The following is a 19662-nucleotide window of genomic DNA, read 5'->3' as shown; positions in this document are numbered from 1 at the left end:
CCAACATGCCTTGACTTTGTGGCGAAAGGATGCTTTACCCATATAGATGCTCCAGTCCCAATCCCGACATTTCGATTTGAGTGCGGGTCTTAGCCTTGCTGCTTCGTCGGGGAAACCGAACTGAATCAAAGTACGGAGAAGAATATAGGCGGCTCCGGCGTAGGTTTTGTAGTATGATTCGATGTATTCGTCGATTCTGTCGTGGAGGCAAAGCTCATTTCGAGTCATGGCATAGTACTGAATGAGCAGTGTGATTGCGTTCGCTATTGTAACGTCCCAAGCTCCAACATAGGTTGGATGAGTCCTTATATGCTCTTCGAGTTTTTCGATGGCCTCCAAAAGTCGGTCCTCGTCTTTATGGGGTAGCTCATGTATCTCTCCACTGTTAAGTGAACCAATTCCATCGAACATAAATTCAGTACATAACTGGACTTCTTGCTCGAGACGGTGCCCTATAGCACAGTTGGGACAATGCCCCATAGCACAGGTAACAGCTGCCGTAGGCGCCGGCATACGAGAATGGCGATGTTCTTTGCTTGATGGTGAAGGTTGTGTAATAATGGAGAAAGGGACAGATGCTGATGAGAATAGGGGATTCAACCAGATGCGATATCTCTTCCTCTCTTATAGCAGGAAAATCCAGTAGTTCTTACAAACTTCCTGGATTCCCGCGCCTGTCCTCAAGATCATATCCCCTGTGACAAGTCTGCCTCACCACGACGCTTTTCTGGCCGGGAGCCTAACGAATGGTGCCAACATGGCGAGGCGTTATGCCCTCAGAGCCTGTCAGTATTGTCCTGTAACTTCACCGAATACCTGCTACGCCTTGGTTGTCCTAATACCTCACATACCACGTATCCGGTAACAACCCCTGTCCAAGGCAAAAGTCACGACACTCTTTATGCGGGTCATCCATATTGAAGACCAAATGCCTTGTGCACTCGGTGTGGATGGCCACAGACGATCACAACGTCCAAGCAGGCCAGAACTAACAAGCGCCCATTTTCGCCCGGTTGGTCATGCACAAACACAAGAGTGCCTTATCTAAATGAACTAGTGAGGCGAATCTCCTTGCCCGCGTGATTGATTGCAGGGGTTTCCAAATCTCTTTCCAGCGTCTTGGCCGTGATAAAGAGGCCCCGGGGGTCCCATGTGTTGGCTGAAAATTGCTGTGAACCATCGAGTGCATCAAGCCGACCCTCCACCACGTTTTGACGTCACGGCGTACAAAGCAGGCGTCGAAAGACAACTATGCAACTATCAGGCCACGAGAAACCAAACAAACACCGTGGTCTGGACTTGTTCGGTGAGAGCTCATGAGTCAAAGAGGCCACATCAATCACGCCCTGCGCAGCTACAGCTTCACCGGTCCATGACCCCTGCTTCATTCAAAATTGCTGGTGTTCTTGTACAGGGCGGCTGCAGGAAGGATGCTCAAAAATCATATTTATGACTGGTACTCTACATGAAGTTGGGAAAACAAGACACAGCCCGGCTGATATCTTCTACTGGAAACGAGACGAGCCAACTAACAAGGCAGATCACCCTCTTAGGCAGCTAGGACATATCACACCGCATAATACAAGGAGAACCTAGGCGAGGTTGCGTTGGCGCCGAGTAGCAAACCCTGCTCTTAGTGTACGAAGGTGCTGAACAGACCATGCTCTAGTGATGAACGTAACAATGACTAGCCATTGTCGGTATCCCATATGCATTCGTTGTCCGGCAGTCCCAATACTAAAGAACCCCTAGCTTTTGGAGTTTCAGCCAAACGGGACACCTCCTGAAGGTGGCCAGGATACGGAATATCCTGTCACTGGAGACTACCGGGAACAGAGACAAGGCCGACTTGAGAGCCGATCCATTTTTCCTTGCTCCTTCCTCAACCGCCAGCAAGTGTTACTGTCCATGTATTCTGTAGGCATTATCACAAAGGGTTAGTATCATGGTATCTTTCGTATATGCATGTGAGCCCCGGAATTCCCTGGTTCAATGACCTCCCAACCGACTTTCCACAGCCCAACGTTGACACCGCCATAAGCATCTCGGCTTAGCGAGATTCCATTCGCATACTGGAAGGCTGGCGCTGGGACGCACTGTATATTCAATGACACCCACCTTCACAAGGTATGGGCCTGCAAATAAGGTGAGTCAGTTCCATGTAGAAGTCATTGTGTAGTGTCCTACGGATTATCACTCTCACTGCTTCATCTGGAAATAACAAACATATGCAGGCTATGCTGTTGATACCTGTTGCCTAGGACATGTAGGCCCTGCTTCATAAATTTCTGTGTACAAATTACACGCACCTTGTCAGACGTAGCTTGGTCTATATTAGATAATATCGCCCCAACTCATGGACTCATGGACTCGTCGACTCCTTCAGGAGAAATTTCCCATCAATATTACAATGAACCCAGTTTCCATTGGGGGACTCTCAAGAGTCTTCCGAACGACACTCCAAGCGCCTGATCTGTACTGGAGCTTTTTCATCTTTTGTCGACCTGATTCCGTGGATGACTGGCACGAAACACTCTCTCAGATTGGGGGGCGATTAGAGGCCGAGACCAGCATCACGCATCACAGACACTTCATAGGCAAACGCGTCCTTCATGGCCGCATCGTGGCTGTGAGCTTGACCGTTAAACCAGGTTCCTGGCGTCAATTCATTTTGACGATCACCAGTATCATGCGTATTCATGTGGCCAATGGGAAACGCTGGTAGGTCTACCTCTTTCCGAAAACGTGTCTCCTAATGCTATTTTGAGATACTGATTATGTGATTGATAACAGGTTTCCACTACGAGTCCTGGCGTTCTTCATGCCCAATCCCCGAACTCTGGTGTCTGATGACGGTGTTTGCGGGTATTGTAGTCATATGTTTACATGGGGCGATCACAATTCGTTGCTTACGGAGGAGGAATGGGACGAAACGTGCTTGCATTTTGAAGAAAAGCACGGAGACAGGAAGAAAGAGTGGAGTCTATTCGTTGACCAGCCCTACGAATTATTAGGGAAACCAACCGTAATAGACCCGGAGTACTAGGTCACTCTTCGTCGCCTCAGAGACTACCCGCGCCTAGTATGCACCCTCTATGCTCTGCTTCTCCCGTTAGATGTAATTAGTAGAAATTATTAAGGGATAGTTATGCCACCAGAGTTATTAAAGCAATAGCTTCCCTTGAGTATTATAAATTCACAGTGAGACTGAATCTCGCAAGGAAAGCAATTTGAGCTGGGCCAATGCTGGGCGTTTGTGCGGTGCATTACACTATAAGATGCAGTACTTTGAGTGATAACATGATTTCGACTTAGCGGCTGAAGTCGGGTGTTTGGAGTTGCCTCTAAGCTTTGGTCTCATCTGAAATATGCAATATATACAAGGCATGGCGCTCTGAACCAATCAAACAATCATAATGTGCATGTACTCCCGTGGATGAGACTCAAAAGCTTTGCTGCAACTACCCTAGCTGCCACCCTGCCGTCGCATGTGGCCGTGCCTACATAAAGCCCCACATCCTCCGGCCTGAATGACTGTGGCTGTGGCCATTGCCCATTAGCGCCCAGCCCCCCCTTTGGCCCATATTAACCTACCTAGTAGCAGCTTCCTGCAACTCCAGAGGCATTCGTCACTTCTCTTCCTTTCGCATCCAGCACACTGCCTACAAACATCGTGTATTGCATCCAAACACAAACGTGCATCTCATTGCCCTTCACATTATTATCCTATTATTCAATTCTTGAACAGTCGCACCATTATTACGCATTTGCTTTGTTTCAAGTGAAGGTGTCCTGTAATGTTGCCGGCGTAGGATTGGAATCACGTTGGAACTTGTCTTGTGTCGCTGGGTCTCCAGCCACGCACAGAATTGTCACCCACGTACCCGATCAAGCTACTACCCCTGGCAGCTTGCAATCCGGCATCTCTCTTGCATCAATAGCCCTGGATGCCATGAAGTTCGTTTCTATGTGTTGCCTGCCTCTTGTAGCGCGGGACAGACGATCAAGTCGTGCGAGTCATACTTAGTAGGTATTCCATCCCGGCGACTTACTGCTTTCTTTATGTATATATCTAGGTACCATGTCAGCGGACCATGTCAGCGAACATTGACGACCTGAAGTTCGAGACTGCAGTCGTCGCTGCCTGCGAATCCCAGGATGGAGCCGTCGCTCTCTGCAAAGGCCAGAACGGAACAGCCGTCAAGAACAGCCTCGAGCTCGGACGGTCCTTCACGTTCGAGGCGAAGTACACGCCACCAGCTCTGCTTCTATTCCGACTGAGCATTTCCCTCACCAAAGAGACGACTCTCTACTTGCAATTCAAACCCAGCGTCATCTCGTCTCTGGCCAAATTTACCTGTGATGCCAAGAGCAAGAATCTCCCGTCGTATTTTGACACCATCCAGCGTCATTTACATCATCATCGCTCATTTACGCGTCTCCAGTTCAAGCTGAACAACCACGGAGATCTTATCACGCCGGTCGGATTTGCTATCGACAATCATACAACCGAGTCGCGCAGTACTTTCGCGTCAATTACTTCGTTAGCCACCGCCGCATCTTTCTCTCTCTATATGCCACGCGATGTACTCACGACGGCAAAATACAAGGAATTCTATAGGATATGGAGGCAGTTGACGGATCCCACGGAGCTACGGTGCATGTACAACGGCGTAGGCGGTGCACTTTTCAGCCTCGAGAATTGCAACCGCCCCTACAATCCGACTGCTGAAGCGATCACTGCTGTTGCCCCCACTGCTTGTCCGCCAGTGTACGACTTCCCGCCACAGTACAACACCATTGAAGAACAGTCAACTGCATCCGAATCCGATGCCGCCACTATTCCTGTTTCTACTCCCTCTGGCTACAGGGACGATGATGAAGGGCATGGCGTTGAAATACCAGACAACGTTCAAGGTAGGCTTCTCAAGACCATCCTTACCATGCCTGTTCTCTCGACGGGTCTACTTCTGAAACGAATGCTTACATACTAAATAGGATATCCCGGTAAGCGCCATTACAGCAGTGACAGCGACAATATCGAGCAGCGCCGAGTTTCAAAGAGAACTTACCAGAAACAGGCTGCGGCTTCGCCGCAGCCTAAGTCTTTGGGTCCTGACCCCCTTTCTCTCCGAAAGGCAGTCGAAACTCTCGAATCGCGCATTGAAACCCAGCAACAACAGATTGAAGCTCTTAAGGCAGCTATGTGCACTCTCCGGGATCAGGGTGAAGATCTTGAGGAACGTCGGACAGACACCGAGGGTCGTCAGGATGGCATGGACGAAACCCTTGAGTTATTGGGTGCTCGGATTATTGAAGTGGAGCAAGACTGCGACACCCTACAGGAGCAGCTACCAGAGATGCGCCAGGGAATAGAAGCTTGTCAGGATAGGGTGGAAGAATATGCAGAAAATTGGGTTGAAGAGAATTTGGGGCCTATTTTCGACAAGTTCGTGGAGAAGTACCTCGAGGACAAGGCGGAGGGTTTCATGGCTGATTTGAAGAAGAAGTTTCGCAGTGTCCTTGACGACTAAATGTGTAATACTCATCTTTCACATGCAACCTCGATTGTCACGTTTATAGACTGCTGCCCAATCAACTTGTTTTCAGAATCAGTTCATCTGGAAAGTAAAAATACAGCCATTGAGGCAAGAGTATTGGGATTGTAGGGAAGCCCGACATATCTGCGCGATCGTCATGCGCCCACGACCTTGCATGTAAACCTTTGGCACAAAACCAGAAAATCATGTCTCATGTCCTGCCGACCACAACAGTTCACACTCAAACATAGCAACAATCCTGGCGCAGTTTCCAGCACCTGGGTCCTGACGGGTTTGGCAGGCTCCGACCGTCCCTTCGTCTACTCATTGAAGTCTGACTTATTCCAGATAATCAGCGGTATCTATTTCATGCTACGCCACCTTCCGCGTTATCGGTGGCAATGCTGCGGGCGCGTTTTTTTGCTGCTCGAAAAGCCTCGAACCCAGGTTGCGGATCGGGCAGAGCTCCAGGGACGCTGATATAGGGGCATCCGTTCTTGTCCGTTTCAAGGGCGAAGAAGTCGCCCATTAGGTGAGGAACAAGCGACAGCATGCGCTGCCACCGATCGTGAACTGTCTCGGGTTTCTGGACAGTTTCCTGAACCTTCTTCTTCTCGAAACTGTAGTTGAAATCCTCGAACCAGTTCGCAGGGAAGAGAGGGGGATCACGAATGGTTGCTTTGTGGCTCTCTGCTTTTTCCGGTTGCGCCTCCCCAGTGCCCTGCCCTCCCCCCTCAGTGTGGATGTCTGCCTGCATGATCTTCTCTGCCAAGTCTACGACGATGAAGTCGTCAATCTCGTCGGTCTGGCGGCTAAGCCATGTGTTATGCAATTGGGCAAGGTCGGTCTGGATGCCAAACCATGCGTTATGCAAATGGGAACTTTCGACGGTACCGATGGGACTCATTTTTGTTACTTTGTCTGCTTGGGACTCCACGTCGAGGTCCAATGGAATTTCGGCAAGATAATTCATGACGGTGAAAACGCCGGCCGGCTTGCCAACCGCCCTGCCGAACGGATCTTTAGTAATCTTGGTTGTAGAAGCGGATTCGATGGATTCTGCCATAGTTTCATTTCTAGGTTTCGCAGCATCTCTTGCAAAGAAATGCCCCCGCAAGAGCTCATCCTCTGGGAGCGGGTTCGTCAAGAGCCGTTTCGTAGCGTCCAAATTGGTTTGATGCATGCCAGCCCCTCTGTGCCCCATCTTCACTTTGTCCGGCCTGTATTTCTCGTTCAGTGGCATACACATGGCAGGAAATTCCTGCTGGGACGCTGTTTCCCAGTTGACGGTGATGCCTTGTGTCTCAGCTTGGCGAAGGATCTGGGTGAGAATTGGCGCCATGAGCTCCGGGTGGAAGGCGTAGCCCAATCGCTCTCGTTGTTTGGGGCGCGCTTTCATGGCGCGCATGAAGACGAGTAGTACGTGGATGAATTCCTCCAACTCGATGTCATAGGCGTTGGTCCGACGAAGCAGCTTGGATATCGTGGCTGACATTATCTGAGCTCCTAGCTCTGCTTTATCATAGACATCGTGCCCACGGACCACAGTAGCGGCAAGCTCAGCGCAGTCCTCATATGACACAAAGTCGGGGGCCCACGCCGCCATCAATGGATTCCCCCCCCCGCGGGCAGTGGGAATTCCCAGCAGCAACTGGCAAAGCAAAATGCCGAGCATGGCGCTACAATTTGGTTCAGTTAGCGCGAGAAGGGACTAAGCAGACACGAGCCACGCGGAAGACTGTAAATACCTCGGGTGAAGTGGCGCTGACTGGACACTGCTAACAGACCCAGCCTGATACATGTTGGTCAGTCCTGTGCTCATACTGTAGGCTGGAGTGTAAGATTATCTCACGGATTTCAAACTAGCTGGATCCTCCACAGCAAATTGTCTCAGTGCCTCCTTGAGCGCATGATGATGGCTCACCGTGCTAATGTGATCTTCTGGCGTCTGGGAACTGAGGAGCAAATGGGCAACAGCGGTAGCAAAGTGACCCGACTCGGTAGTGGAAGATCTAGCAACTGCCTGTTCGGCAAGGGACAAGAGAGCGTCCTGCGCTGGGAAGTACGGCTGTTGAACAAGAAGGGCCTTAGTTTCGTAGAAAAAGGCGGATAATATGTCGTTTGAACCACAGGATTGAACGGCAGGTCTCTGTAACATGGCCATACGGTGGTAGATACGGCCGATCATGGGCTTTGCGTAGAGAACCCGAGCGTACGTCTCCTCGGCGATGCACTTCCATTTCTTCCAGCCGATAAAATCTTCTACCACGGCGGACATGCTATATGGAGGTATACGTAAGTAGGTTATACGATTAGTGCATTATTTAGTTCTGCACTCACATGTATCTGGCTATTTCTGCTTCGCCGATGATCCATATGAGACGAAACTTCTCCGGGGGAGACTCCTCTAGCAGACAAAGCCTTTGATATACCTCCAAGGCGTAACACTTCGTGTGCTCAGAATCTGCACAGCGTAGGAGTTCAAGGAAAGGGCTGATTCCGTGCCTCCACATCCTTGTGGGCATGTGAAGTTTTCTCAAGAGGGATCTGATTGAAGCACTAGCTGTGGGTTGTTGTGACGACAAAACGAAATCATGATGCTCACGCAACAAGGCTGAGTGGAGGTTTATGAGTGCTTGCCACTGACTGTTGTTCAAATGTTGGGTTGTACTACTTGTTCCCAGCTCACGATCTTTTTCCATGCATTTATCTTCGACCATGACCAAACCAGCATAGATGCTTTGAACCTCGGTACTCAGTTGCTCGTCACAGATCGGACGTGTCTTGAGTTGTCGTCTGAAACTCTGAACTACATCTCCATCCTCGTCGTTCTTTCCATGGATCGGGGTATTTCCGTTACTGTTCTCAGAACTGGGTGTTAATGGCGTTAACGTGTCGCTGGATGATGATGTGTCGTCGTCAGACATCCCGCGAGCCATAGAGACAGTTGAAATGGTACGCTGTCGGTTCAATACGTTGGGACAGGTTAATGGACCACTAGGCGCAAGAAAAATCCAAAAGATGCGGGTCGGAATAGCACGGCAAATCTGGTTGCAAGTTTGGACGAGGATCGGGCAGCTCCCATATACGATGCGTGACAAAGGCCGCGTCAGGTTTGGTCGTGTGGTTACCTTGTTACGTTTGCCCTAGAACGTGGTTGCCTCTCCTCATACCTGGCCACTGTAATTTATACGGGATGCTATGAGTTATGTATAGAGGCGGACATCTACTGAATGCGAGATACCACCCTGGGGAGAAAAGGCTGCTGACATCACCCACGTAATGAAAGCCGATGGAGAAAGTCTATCTGGTTCAGTTATTACTTGGGGCTATGGCAATACGGGTAAAACGCATTACGATCAAGAGCAGTTCACTACCCGTATCGGTGGTAACACTACTTTCCCGGTGACTGTGAGTGTTGATGGGTGCTTGTAGGAGAGTAGCCCGGATCAGATCAACACTGAGACTGGATGCGTTAGCCTCAATTATCACTACATATTTCTGAACCATTACAGCCTGTCTGTTTCGCTAGTCGCCTTGATTCCGCGCTGTTAAGTCCTGTGTGGTTCGCGTACATAAAAGATTACGAGACTGGGAAGGTACCAAAAATTCCTTCCAGTTCTCATATACTTCAAGGTCGCCTACAGATACCGGATGCTCTGCGTGGTGCAAGGGTGTAAACGGGAGAGAGAAACTGGGCCAGGGTGCATCACCACTATAGGGGTAGAGTAACGTTGCAAGCCTTGCCACTTGCTCTTAATATGGCGGACTTTATGACTTTCAAACAGTTCTGTCCCGATCGCTAAGAAGTCGTCTATCTCCTGCGGGTGCTGGAAGCTGGGGGACACAAAGGCTTGTGTGTTGCAATTTGCGCGTCATGCATTCTTTAGATTGCTCGTCCACCGCCCGTCCTCGTTTTGGTCTTCACCTATCACCTATCAACTGTCTTTGCGCTATTTTTGAGTGGGACGGCGAGTGTCGTCTAAAATTCCAGGTACATATACTTTCAATGCATCGATGAGCCGCTGGAATGCATTGCTGGGTCACACCGCTGTATTGATGCCGGAGTGGACGGGATCAAATGACATTGAAGCTGCATGCAACCACACTTGACAAAACTCGTGTTCTTTGGCTGGGGGCTTGATTAGTTGTTTAGTGCAGTAACGGGAAGGACCTCGATCACTTCTGGAACGCCTCCTGCATGCGTGCCCCCTGCGCCATTCCAACAAATGATACATCCAAGTTCCGCAATGCCGTGTCTTCTCCCAGAGGTGACGCAAGCTATGGCACACGGTGTACAAGAATGGATGCCACTTTCGTCGACTGCCAACAGCTACCCTTTCATTGGATGATGACACTTTGGCCATGCTTATCAACGCAAAATCCCGGTGATTCAGACAGCTCTGTTTGGATCGTTGGAAGGGCCTCTCGGATGTGTATGCGTTATCTCTGCTCAATCCCAGCGACGCTTACGTTTGCGACTTTCTCAAGCATTAATGAGGCCGGCGATCGACATTGCTAGAGGCAAAAGTCAGCGCAAGATCCTGAACAATGCAGAAAAAGAGGCAAGACTTACCATTCTGGGTATCTTTTGAGGTCTTCTGCTTAGAATCCATGTACTCGCCGTATTCTATACAAACGTGCGTTAGTCAGGATTGTCTTCATGATTTGCCGACCTCGTACCTTTCAAGAGCTCTTCCGCTATTGGGCCCTTATACCTTCGAACTACCAGCTCGAACCTTTCTAAGAGCCACTGTGGTACCTCCCATCCTGTGAGGAGCCGCTCTAAGAGTACCCCAAAATGTCCAGATAAACCGTGGCTATTGAGCTGCTTTAGCTGTGCCGGTACAAATGAAACACAGCACAATAATCTAAGATCGATCCTGATAGTTCTAAGAATAGAGGCTTCCCATTCTTCTCCGAAGAACAATTTATGTACCATCATTTCGAAGTTTCGTCGTCTGTGCGAGTTCGTGCTGAACTTCTCCGAAGTTGCATAAGTGGCCATGTCGGTACGTAGCTGCGAGCACAGGTTGATCACCCATTGTGCAGCAGCCAGTTTCTTTTGGCGGTCGACAATTACTGGGATGCTGAGTGTTTCCAGTTCAAGAAGTTCAGTCTCAGTCCATTGGGGCAGTGCCATGGCTTCTTCGGGCATGCCGTCGTGTGAATGGAACACACGCTATCATCCGGATGAGGGGGGCTGGCTGAGATGCCCCGGCTCGAGGGGGGTTCATTTAAAATTGAGCCCGTGCGGTCTACGTGGTCGGTGCTCAAGACGAGACTAACATCCGGGACATTACATTGCTTACCGCCAAGAAACTAGGTACTTGTACACGTAGCTAACACCACACCCCTCGTTTCTTCTGTGATACAGCATTTCCACAATTTATTTACAAGATTGCTACGTACATATTCACATGTACTGCTTAGCCGCAGGAGTCCTCTTGATCATATGTTCCCAAAGTGCTGGTTTATGCGGTCGACAGTCGCCTAGGGAGTGTTAATGGTAGCAAACGTGTATGTCACGAGTGACTTACTGCATAGCTCATCACCCCTGCTGTAGTGTCAGCGTTGTCTTCGCTAGAGTCTTGCAGCGCGACCACCTACCTCAGTTCTCCTGTAGTGATGTTGGGCGGGCACACTCTGTGTGTACGCTCGTAGTGCGCGCACCATCTCTGCACGCGAAAACGGAAATGCCCGCAAGAGTATTCGACCTGTGACTGGTTAGACGTATTGACCGAGGGGGACTTGGTTACATACCTGTGTATAATCACACATGATTACCCTTGTCGATGCGGTGTGTTGGAAGTTGTCGAGGTTAGGCAACCAAACGATATGCGCAACAATGCCTTACAGGGGAAACAAGGCTGTCATACATCTCGGGCGTCGGTGGCCTCTATATACCCCGTGCTTCCCCGGGATCATGTTATTTTGAGTAGCCGATATAAGCCCTCAGCTGACTTTCAGCATGCCGCTTCCCGGTTTCTCCAACTGTCCCTGGTTGACGGGCAGTGACATCCAATAGATTCATGTCGCTTGTCTGATATGCAATCTTACCAGTGGTCCTTAGCAACAAGGGACTAGCTGCGTGATAGCGTGAAACTTTGAGACGCGGGTGGCACTACGCTGCCTTAGCAAAAGGGGAAGGAGAGAACTTCACATCAGGCTTCTTGGCGATTGCGGGGTGGGGCGATCGATACGTCGTATGGTATGCAAATCCATGTGCGTCTTTTTTCACCCGTGTTGACCGGGACTGGGCGGAGAAATCATGAGGGATAGCTTGTACAGCACGTCAAGGGGTTACTGGCCAAAAAGATTTGGTGTGTACGTAGCAAAAGCGAGATTTCTAGTGGTAGTTATTAGATGCAAGGACATTAAAGTGAGGCGGGATGGAAGATGGTTCGCCCATGATTTCGGAGCCGCTGGATACCCCTTTTGCGAAGAGAGAGTTGGAGGATCAAGGTAGCTTATTGGATTATTCATTCACCGAAACTCGCCTCGTCTCTGCAATTCATCTGCTTTACTGGAGAACGAACCTGTCAAAGTCAATAGGCACCACGTATATAGGAGAGTGGTGGCCTCGGGCATATGTCTCAGTCACTTTTCTCCCACCACTCACACCCAGCATGGACCAAACAACACAGGGTTCGTGCGAGAAGTCACCCCCTCTATACCATTCCAGGTGGGAACACCTTTCCAAACACCTGGCTTGGCTAGAAGGCCGTTTCGGCCAGCATCCGCCCTGGAATGGAGCAGACCAAAGAAACTTTGTTCGTCACCTATTCGCACTTATGCGCTATTTGCAATTTGAATTCCCATCGCCTACGCATGAGATCCATGAGAACGACGCGCCGTTCTACTTAAACAAAATAAGTAGCAGGTTATCTCCAAAGGTCACGCCAATTCCAAACAACATCATATCGACGGGATCATTCACGCCAACAGGTCTCATACAAGGGGCTCAACAACTTCAAGATGTCGAGATACCGGACGACGAAAAAACACGCATTTGCTGCGCTTTGGTTCTCCTACAGGAATTGGGCAGTCTGCAACGTGCATTCCCAACAGAGCTTGCCAGCGATGAGGTTTCATCGACTGACTTGGGCCAACTTCTCCTCAGAACAATACCCTTGAAGGAGCAGCAAAACAGGGCCCGTCCGGCAGGACCCCCATTTACTCAGGGTCAACCCATCATTCGTGGGCGGCCACACCCTAATGGTCAAGCACAACCCTATCCTGCCACAGGCCCGCCTTCCGGACGTCTCATATCACCAGCTTCTGGAAGTCGAGCGTCCAGCATTTCGTCAAGATCTTCGACAGGCTCTCGGCGTGGATCAGTCAGAAAATTCTGGCCGCCTCGTTTCAGTTCATGGGGCCGAAGACTGACCCGTTTCTTGCGTTGGAATTAGCTAGCTTACCCCCTCACTTAGTCACTCGCTTTAGTTTCAATATATGCACAGTTTAACGGGATTCTTACGTAAGGCTGCAAGTCGCGTGAAAGCCAGTATATCATGTGTAGACTAACGTGTTCCAAGCCATTGGAAGCTGATCACGGCCCGCTTCCGCCCGTGGTAACGTAAAACGACAGCGGGAGCCACCTCGAGATTGTGACTCTTCTATATTTTGTGAAAGAACTGGCTATGTGATCAAGCAAATGAAGCCAGTATCAAAGAAAACCCTCCGTTTGCGGTCGGCTGATTTCTGTTGACCCTGTTTCTACGGGGCTGGCATACATCCCAGCCACCACCCAACATGATATGCCCTGAACCGCAGCCCTCAATTCAGCTGCATTCGATGGCCAGTGTCAACCAACAGAATCCGAATCCTTGCCTGCTTCTCCGGATTGCCTGTTGGATTTGATGTGATAAGAGGCGCATGTGTGTTGGCCCGGCCTCTTTGAGGATCCCAGTGATACAACCACTCTACAGATCCCATCCCCCAAATAGCTTTGATTGAACGGACCAACCTTACAAGGCTCCGCCCCCTGTATTTACTAAGCCCTTCATCACGAGGCAAACCTGTGAGGTTTCTGCAATCTTACAACGTTGGAAATGCTCCTTCCTCATAAATAGACAATCGTATTGCAGAATGGGGCGGTTAGGCTGTGCTCCAGGCAAACAGGACGTAGTCAGATCGAGCAGACAGGCAGAATACATTGTGTTCCGAGCACAAGCAGGCATATATAAGGCTGCAAGCGCGATGTTCTTTCTCGCAATAATCATTTGTCATGAGAAGAAACATAGCCTGACATCACTTCTCAACAACTAATATGAGCCAATTTCAGGGCTTTTACATAGAATATCTTGCTAGTGGGTTCAACACGATCAACGTGGTTATAGAGTCAGTGGAAAGTGCCTCATTGCTTACATCCTTCAGGTCTTTGCCATCGACGCAAATGGCTGGAGCCAGAATACATACCTGACCGCGATGGAGAAGAGTATGTGTGCTCTGCTATTGTGCGGGGGCAAAAATATAAGACTATAGGTTCCCACGAATCAGAGTCTATAGCTCGAGAGAAGGTATCGATGATAGCTTATACGGCTTGTTATGGATACTCCAATAACCATGGACAACTCAGCAAGGATGGAATATTTCAGGGAGAAGTGTCCAAGAGGAATCAAAAGGCCTCTCTGCCTACCTATAGCGACCCAACGAGGAAAAGCACCGACTGGCTTCCCCCATTGGATAAACAGACCCAAAACGGCGGATCTTTCGCCATTGGCAACGCTCGCTCAGACCATACCCACGAACCAGAAGCAATCAAATACCACGACTATTCGACGACTACCAGCTCATCACCATCTGTCAACATTCGTGCTATATTCCACCAAGGCCAGCCAAGCGTTCGCCGGTTTGGATCTCGGTATCCTGTTCACCCATTCCATACCTCCAGGCGCCCCCTCTTCACCTAAAATCGCTGCGCGATGACGCGGTGGCTCTTACCGCTCTGCCATGAAATCAAAGAACCTCGAACCGGAACCGGACACGAAGTTGAATCACCAATGCGTTTGGCACATCCACTGTTGTCAAGATTCTAAGCATGGGATGTACACAGATGCAAGCAAATCCAGCGATGCAAACAGTTCGAATTCCAGAGGCTGGCAAGCATTGAAAGTGATATAGACTGGTACCAGTGGCCCGTCGAAATTAGGAACTCGGGGTATGGAACCCCCCCAGAGATGAAGTGCCGGAGCGAGCGTCATGTACAAGGCTGACACTCAAAGAGTTCGCATTCTATTGGTAGACGGAAACAATAATTCAACTATTCATTTGCCCCATTTTCGTTTTTTATTACTAGCCTAATCAATGAGAGCTTCACTGCCTGCCCGCTCCACGCCTCTCATGGTGAGGTGGAAGCTATGCACTGAGCGCTGTAAAAGCTCATCCACTCGTTGCATTTCGTCAAACAGGTCTTCACCAGACATGATAGTCTTCTTGCAGAATATCAGTTCTTCCCTGTAACCATTCGCCTCCTGCTTCTTGCATATTACCATCTCCTTGAGCGATAAGTCCGTCTCTGCCTTGGATGACTCCATGTTCGCACGCATCGCATTGAGGGCCACCGACGACCCGTGCACTTCTGCGATGGCATGCTCCACCGGACGGGGCGGCGGGGGGTGGTCCATGTTTCTCACAGGTGCAAGTGGGTGATGCGGCCTGGGGACGTGGTGCCCGCTGGACACGCGACAGCCACGGTGGAGCGCAGGGTGCCGGTTCTCCAGTCTTGCCCGTTCGATCTCTCGCTTGCCTTTGCTGAAGTTGCAAAAGGGCAAAGTGGGCCAGCTGTCCCACGTACTGGACATCTTTCCGTAGCTGCTCTCCTGCTTGGATGGCCTCCTCGTAGGATGCGAGCTCCTCCAAGTGGCAGGCCAGCTCATGCTGCTTGGATTCGAGGCGCTCTCTCAGGGATGGTGCATCAGGTTGTAGCGCCGCTTGCGGTCTTTGGGCCCCACGCTGGCCCACTTGCGCATTGTCGCATCTGACATGGAAGCTGCTGATGCTCACTTGCAACAAGGCCTGGAGATATTCAACGTCCTCCCGTAGGTGATCGCTTAGCCGAATGGACTCTCTGCAGAGGGGAAGCTCCCTTTTGTATCCACTCGCTTCCCGCTCTGCTAGGACGAGCATCTGTTGCAGGGTTGGAGTGCATGAGCTTTCGGTGGGCTCATCAGTAACAACTGAAGACCCGTACTCTGTCGCGGCACTTGGGGAGTCCATAATTTGGACACTGAGGTCTGCTGTCCATGGCGGCGGACACTTACGGGAAGCGGATGTGTCTAATGAAGTACACGAAGTGGGGACCAAGGTGAGATCCAGAACAAGCGCTGCACAGGACAAAAACGGCCAGTCACGGAGCTAAAAATAGATTGAAGGTGTGCTACCTGCGCGGCTACTTCTGTACATCTTTGCATCCTTGCAGGCCAGTTTTGGCCCGCACCATACCCGCCCCACGCCCTTCGCCATCAACCATCAAGGTTGGATCCAATTAGTGGTGCATCGCACAGCACGGCGGGCCGACCTTTCCCCGCCTTGCCCTGCGGCGAGTGCGCCGCTTCCTCTTCGTAGACGACGCCCGCTCACCCGTGCCAATCAGCGACTCCCCACCAGACATTTGGCACTGGTGCCATAGGGTTCGCAGCGAGCAGACCTCTGCCTCGGCGTTTGCCAATCTCGCGGCCAAGCCTTCGATTTCCACAGTCTTTGCGTCCACCACCCTCTGCTTTTCCGTGGTTTCGTCGCGGTATTGATCCAGCATCAGGCTGTTCAAGTCCTTTTCCAATAGCGCCGCGTCGCGCTCCTCAAGCGCATGCTGCTTCTCCTCAAGGGTCTGTTGCCTCTCTTCGCCGAGGCGCACCATGTCGCCGACGACTAGATTGTAGTCTGTGCGCTGCGTGTCCAGCTCCGCCTGGAGTGCCTCCCTGTCTTGGGCCAGCCTGTTCACGCTAGTTTGGAGATACGTGATTTGGGCTTGTTGGTCCAAAACCCGTCCCGTATATTCGTGGCCAAAGCGCTGGAGCTCTTGGTTGACATCTGCACACGCCATCTTCGTACTGTGCAAGGCGTATCTCAGCACCTCGACCAGCTCTGGCGCCTCCATCGGCTCCGGCTCCGGCTGCGTATCGAGACACTCTCTCTTTGGTTCCTTCACGGGATCAGCAGGCCGGCCGTCGGGTTCGGGGCTGGGTATGACTTACCATGTTGTTTGGATGTCGGATCAGGGCCAATGGGTTGTTGCAGATGCGCATGATGATTAGGGGCAGACGAGAGGCGAGTTTTATGGACAAAACACCAGGATGTTTCGCGTGCTGGAAGCCGCAAGTGGATGGCGCTTGCCTGTACGGAAACGGCTGCAGTCGCTCCCTAAATTTAGAATGCACACGCTATAAATGCGCGCAGGACGAGCGGAGGGCATGATCAAGTACAACAGGTCACCGTTCATGTCATTTTCTGCGCCATCGAAAGGTCTGCATATCCAGTCTAAACCTAGTCTTGAGGAAGACGTACCGTCAGACCAGGAGGACAACTCGAAACAAAACGACTGGCCGAACACACATCCAGACTCTGGTGAACGACAAGATCCAACAACGACCGATATGTCTGTTGAATTTCCAGGCGTACCCCAGATTGGGGGCGTCAACACGCCGCAGTCAGATGGGCCCTCTAACGACAAGGCTGTTGCGAAGTCCAGTACGGGGCGCTCGGAAGGGGCCGAGGCAAACACAGGCTCAAGCAACAAGCCTGCTGCTGCCGCCAGCGTACCGCAGCCAGATGGGCGGGCGACAGACCCTGGCTCAGGCAAGGGCAACGAATCAACACCGTCTAAGTCCCTTGACGATGCTGACGAAAATTTCCGCGCCGCCGTTGAAGAGGCTTCTAAGCAAAAAGTAGCTGACCTGCGACTCCAATTACAACATGACGATATACATAGTTTGAACAAGAAGCTTGCCGCCCGCAAAGAGGATAAGGAATTCCGGCATGGGGTGTATCAGGCAGTGCTGGAGGCTCTTCAGAAAAGCAGGACTGACTCTAAGTACACCGAGGAAGAGGTCAGGAAGTTCGAGGAAGAGACCAAGTCTCACCTTGATGCCATTATGGACAAGGTGATATCTTCCGCCACGAAGACTCTGGAGAACGATATTAGAAATGCCGAGCATCGATTCAGCCCCCAGCAGAAGCGAAGAGCGAAGAACCGGGTTCTGAGACTTATGAGAGAGGGTGCATCATACTACGACCTACTGGGCGTAAAGCAGGACGCCAGTTCCGCGGAGATAAACAAAGCCAAGAAACATTGGATGCTTCCACTGCATCCAGATAAAAACATGAATGATACGGAGGCCTTGGAATGTAGTAAAAGTGCGTCATGGACCCCGTTTAGATCACCCTAAGCTAACAGTACCAAGTTATCGGTTGTGCGGCCGATGCTCTTTGCGACGAGCGGAAGCGAAAGCAGCACGACGATTATATAAAAAGAAACCCTAGACGCATCGATCCATTTGCTCCTGACGAGGAATTTGCTACAAACGCCTTCGATGCCGACGATGATAGCGAGGATGAAGACGAAAGCGAGATCGACAGTGAAGAAGAAGAGGAAACCACCTACCCAAAGACACCGAAACGCATACAGAAACTGCATCAGGAACTGGGTGACAAGGTCCTCAAGGGATATTTCAAGGATTACGATGGCAAGATACAGGCGGGCGAAATCTCCGATCGGCTTTCGAATTACAACAAGGACATCAAAGAAAACAACAATACTCACAAAATGTCCAATCCGCTCATGTTTACAGTGCCCCTTGAGAAGATACAGACTTGTCGATATCAGGCGCGGTCCATTCTAGAGTACTACAAGTCTGGCGTTACTGATGCTGCAATAGTCCAGAAGAGGCTACAGGCTCTACAGGACTACTTTGTCAAGACTCAGAGGCGGGGTCTCTATCAGTGGCCCGAGAAATGGACGGAGCTGCTCATGAAACCTTTACGAAAACAACTCGACATACTGGCCCTGCCCAAGGAGCACGCTCAGACGAATCCCACTGCCGGGAACACAAGTGCAAGACAGACTGATAGCCAAGGAGACACGGCAATGCCTGACGCCAAGAACACAAGAAAGACTGATGGCAAAAGAGACACGGCGACGCCTGACGCCAAGAACACAAGGAAGACTGATAGCGAAGGAGACACGACAATGCCTGACGCCACAAATGCCCCACCGCGAGAGCTCAGGAAGTTGGCCTATTCGTCTCCTCCACCTAGAGAAGATGGGATAAGACCACTTTACAACCCCTTCAAGCTCTTCGTCGAAGTCGATGGACCCAATCCACTGCTCGCGAAAAGGGCAACCGAGATCGAAGCGGAGGATGAGGCCGATTGCATCAAGTCGACTTTACCCAACATCAAAGAGGAAGAAAATGATTATTGTGGGAAACGAAGCCGCAAAGTTTTCAAGCGAATAAAAGGCGTGAGCTGGTTCGCAGAAACTGGAACCGAGAAAAGAACATGCTTCACTTGGGTCTGGGTCGAGTTGCATGGCTCAAACGATGTGCACATTATGACCCGGTCAACATTTCGCCGCTGGCTGACGGAGAGAATAGCTGACAAGAAGATTGATATGTTCCTTGACGAGAACGACATTATCCCCCCGTGGTCTCCCCGAGCGAGGAAGGACCAATTTCCCAGTGTTTCGCTCGCGCTCGTCCATCCACTTCCGAAGCATCAGCGTAAGAACCATCTTCGCTACGACGATCGCTACGAAGATCGCTACGACGATCGCTACGACGATGGCTATGATAGTGGCTACGATAACAGTGATGATCAGCGCCATAACGGTGGTCGAATTATGACTTCTAGACCCAAAGGTCGTTCTCGCGATCCAGAAATTGCGGAACTGGCCAATGCAATGAAAAGCCTCTGCATCGCCTTCGGAAATTTCCAGACACAACAAACGGAACTTTTGCAGCGGCTTCTTCCTGCCCCTTCTCCCCGTTGACGGAGCGCATCTCTAGCAGCCATCATAAGAAGCATAGTTCAATGTATTTCGGGTCCCAGCTGGCCTGGGGGGCTAGGTAGTTATTGGTTTTTAGTATGAACTAGATAGGAAACTCAAGACTGTTACACGCTT

The 19662-nt window shown here is 50.7% G+C and overlaps 6 protein-coding genes across 6 annotated transcripts; 2 read left to right on the top strand and 4 right to left on the bottom strand.

The window, feature by feature from the left end:
- Positions 1 to 4094: 4094 nt before the first annotated feature.
- PG985_006719 (uncharacterized protein) lies at positions 4095 to 5534 on the top strand (the record flags this gene model as incomplete). The annotated part of the gene is made up of 2 exons (XM_066826488.1): positions 4095 to 4917; positions 4999 to 5534. The coding sequence occupies 2 exons, from the start codon at positions 4095 to 4097 to the stop codon at positions 5532 to 5534; spliced, it is 1359 nt and encodes a 452-aa protein (XP_066686095.1).
- A 373-nt stretch (positions 5535 to 5907) lies between these two features.
- Positions 5908 to 7818, bottom strand: PG985_006718 (uncharacterized protein; the record flags this gene model as incomplete). Its single annotated transcript, XM_066826487.1, has 3 exons — positions 5908 to 7219; positions 7289 to 7332; positions 7393 to 7818. The coding sequence occupies 3 exons, from the start codon at positions 7816 to 7818 to the stop codon at positions 5908 to 5910; spliced, it is 1782 nt and encodes a 593-aa protein (XP_066686094.1).
- A 2208-nt stretch (positions 7819 to 10026) lies between these two features.
- PG985_006717 (uncharacterized protein) lies at positions 10027 to 10698 on the bottom strand (the record flags this gene model as incomplete). The annotated part of the gene is made up of 3 exons (XM_066826486.1): positions 10027 to 10058; positions 10117 to 10170; positions 10224 to 10698. The coding sequence occupies 3 exons, from the start codon at positions 10696 to 10698 to the stop codon at positions 10027 to 10029; spliced, it is 561 nt and encodes a 186-aa protein (XP_066686093.1).
- Positions 10699 to 14842: 4144 nt separating this feature from the next.
- On the bottom strand, positions 14843 to 15421 carry PG985_006716 (uncharacterized protein; the record flags this gene model as incomplete). Its single annotated transcript, XM_066826485.1, has 1 exon — positions 14843 to 15421. The coding sequence occupies one exon, from the start codon at positions 15419 to 15421 to the stop codon at positions 14843 to 14845; it is 579 nt and encodes a 192-aa protein (XP_066686092.1).
- A 608-nt stretch (positions 15422 to 16029) lies between these two features.
- Positions 16030 to 16641, bottom strand: PG985_006715 (uncharacterized protein; the record flags this gene model as incomplete). The annotated part of the gene is made up of 1 exon (XM_066826484.1): positions 16030 to 16641. The coding sequence occupies one exon, from the start codon at positions 16639 to 16641 to the stop codon at positions 16030 to 16032; it is 612 nt and encodes a 203-aa protein (XP_066686091.1).
- A 196-nt stretch (positions 16642 to 16837) lies between these two features.
- PG985_006714 (YDJ1-mitochondrial and ER import protein) lies at positions 16838 to 19530 on the top strand (the record flags this gene model as incomplete). Its single annotated transcript, XM_066826483.1, has 3 exons — positions 16838 to 16862; positions 16941 to 17897; positions 17945 to 19530. 3 exons carry the CDS (start codon positions 16838 to 16840, stop codon positions 19528 to 19530), a joined length of 2568 nt encoding a protein of 855 aa, XP_066686090.1.
- Between the last annotated feature and the right edge of the window lie 132 nt (positions 19531 to 19662).

Source organism: Apiospora marii (genome assembly GCF_038362585.1).
Source record: "Apiospora marii strain CBS 49790 chromosome Unknown utg000004l_segment0_segment0, whole genome shotgun sequence".
Taxonomy (NCBI): Eukaryota; Fungi; Ascomycota; class Sordariomycetes; order Amphisphaeriales; family Apiosporaceae; genus Apiospora; species Apiospora marii.
Note: the sequence above shows the minus strand (reverse complement) of the source record. Positions and strands in the feature narration are given on the sequence as shown.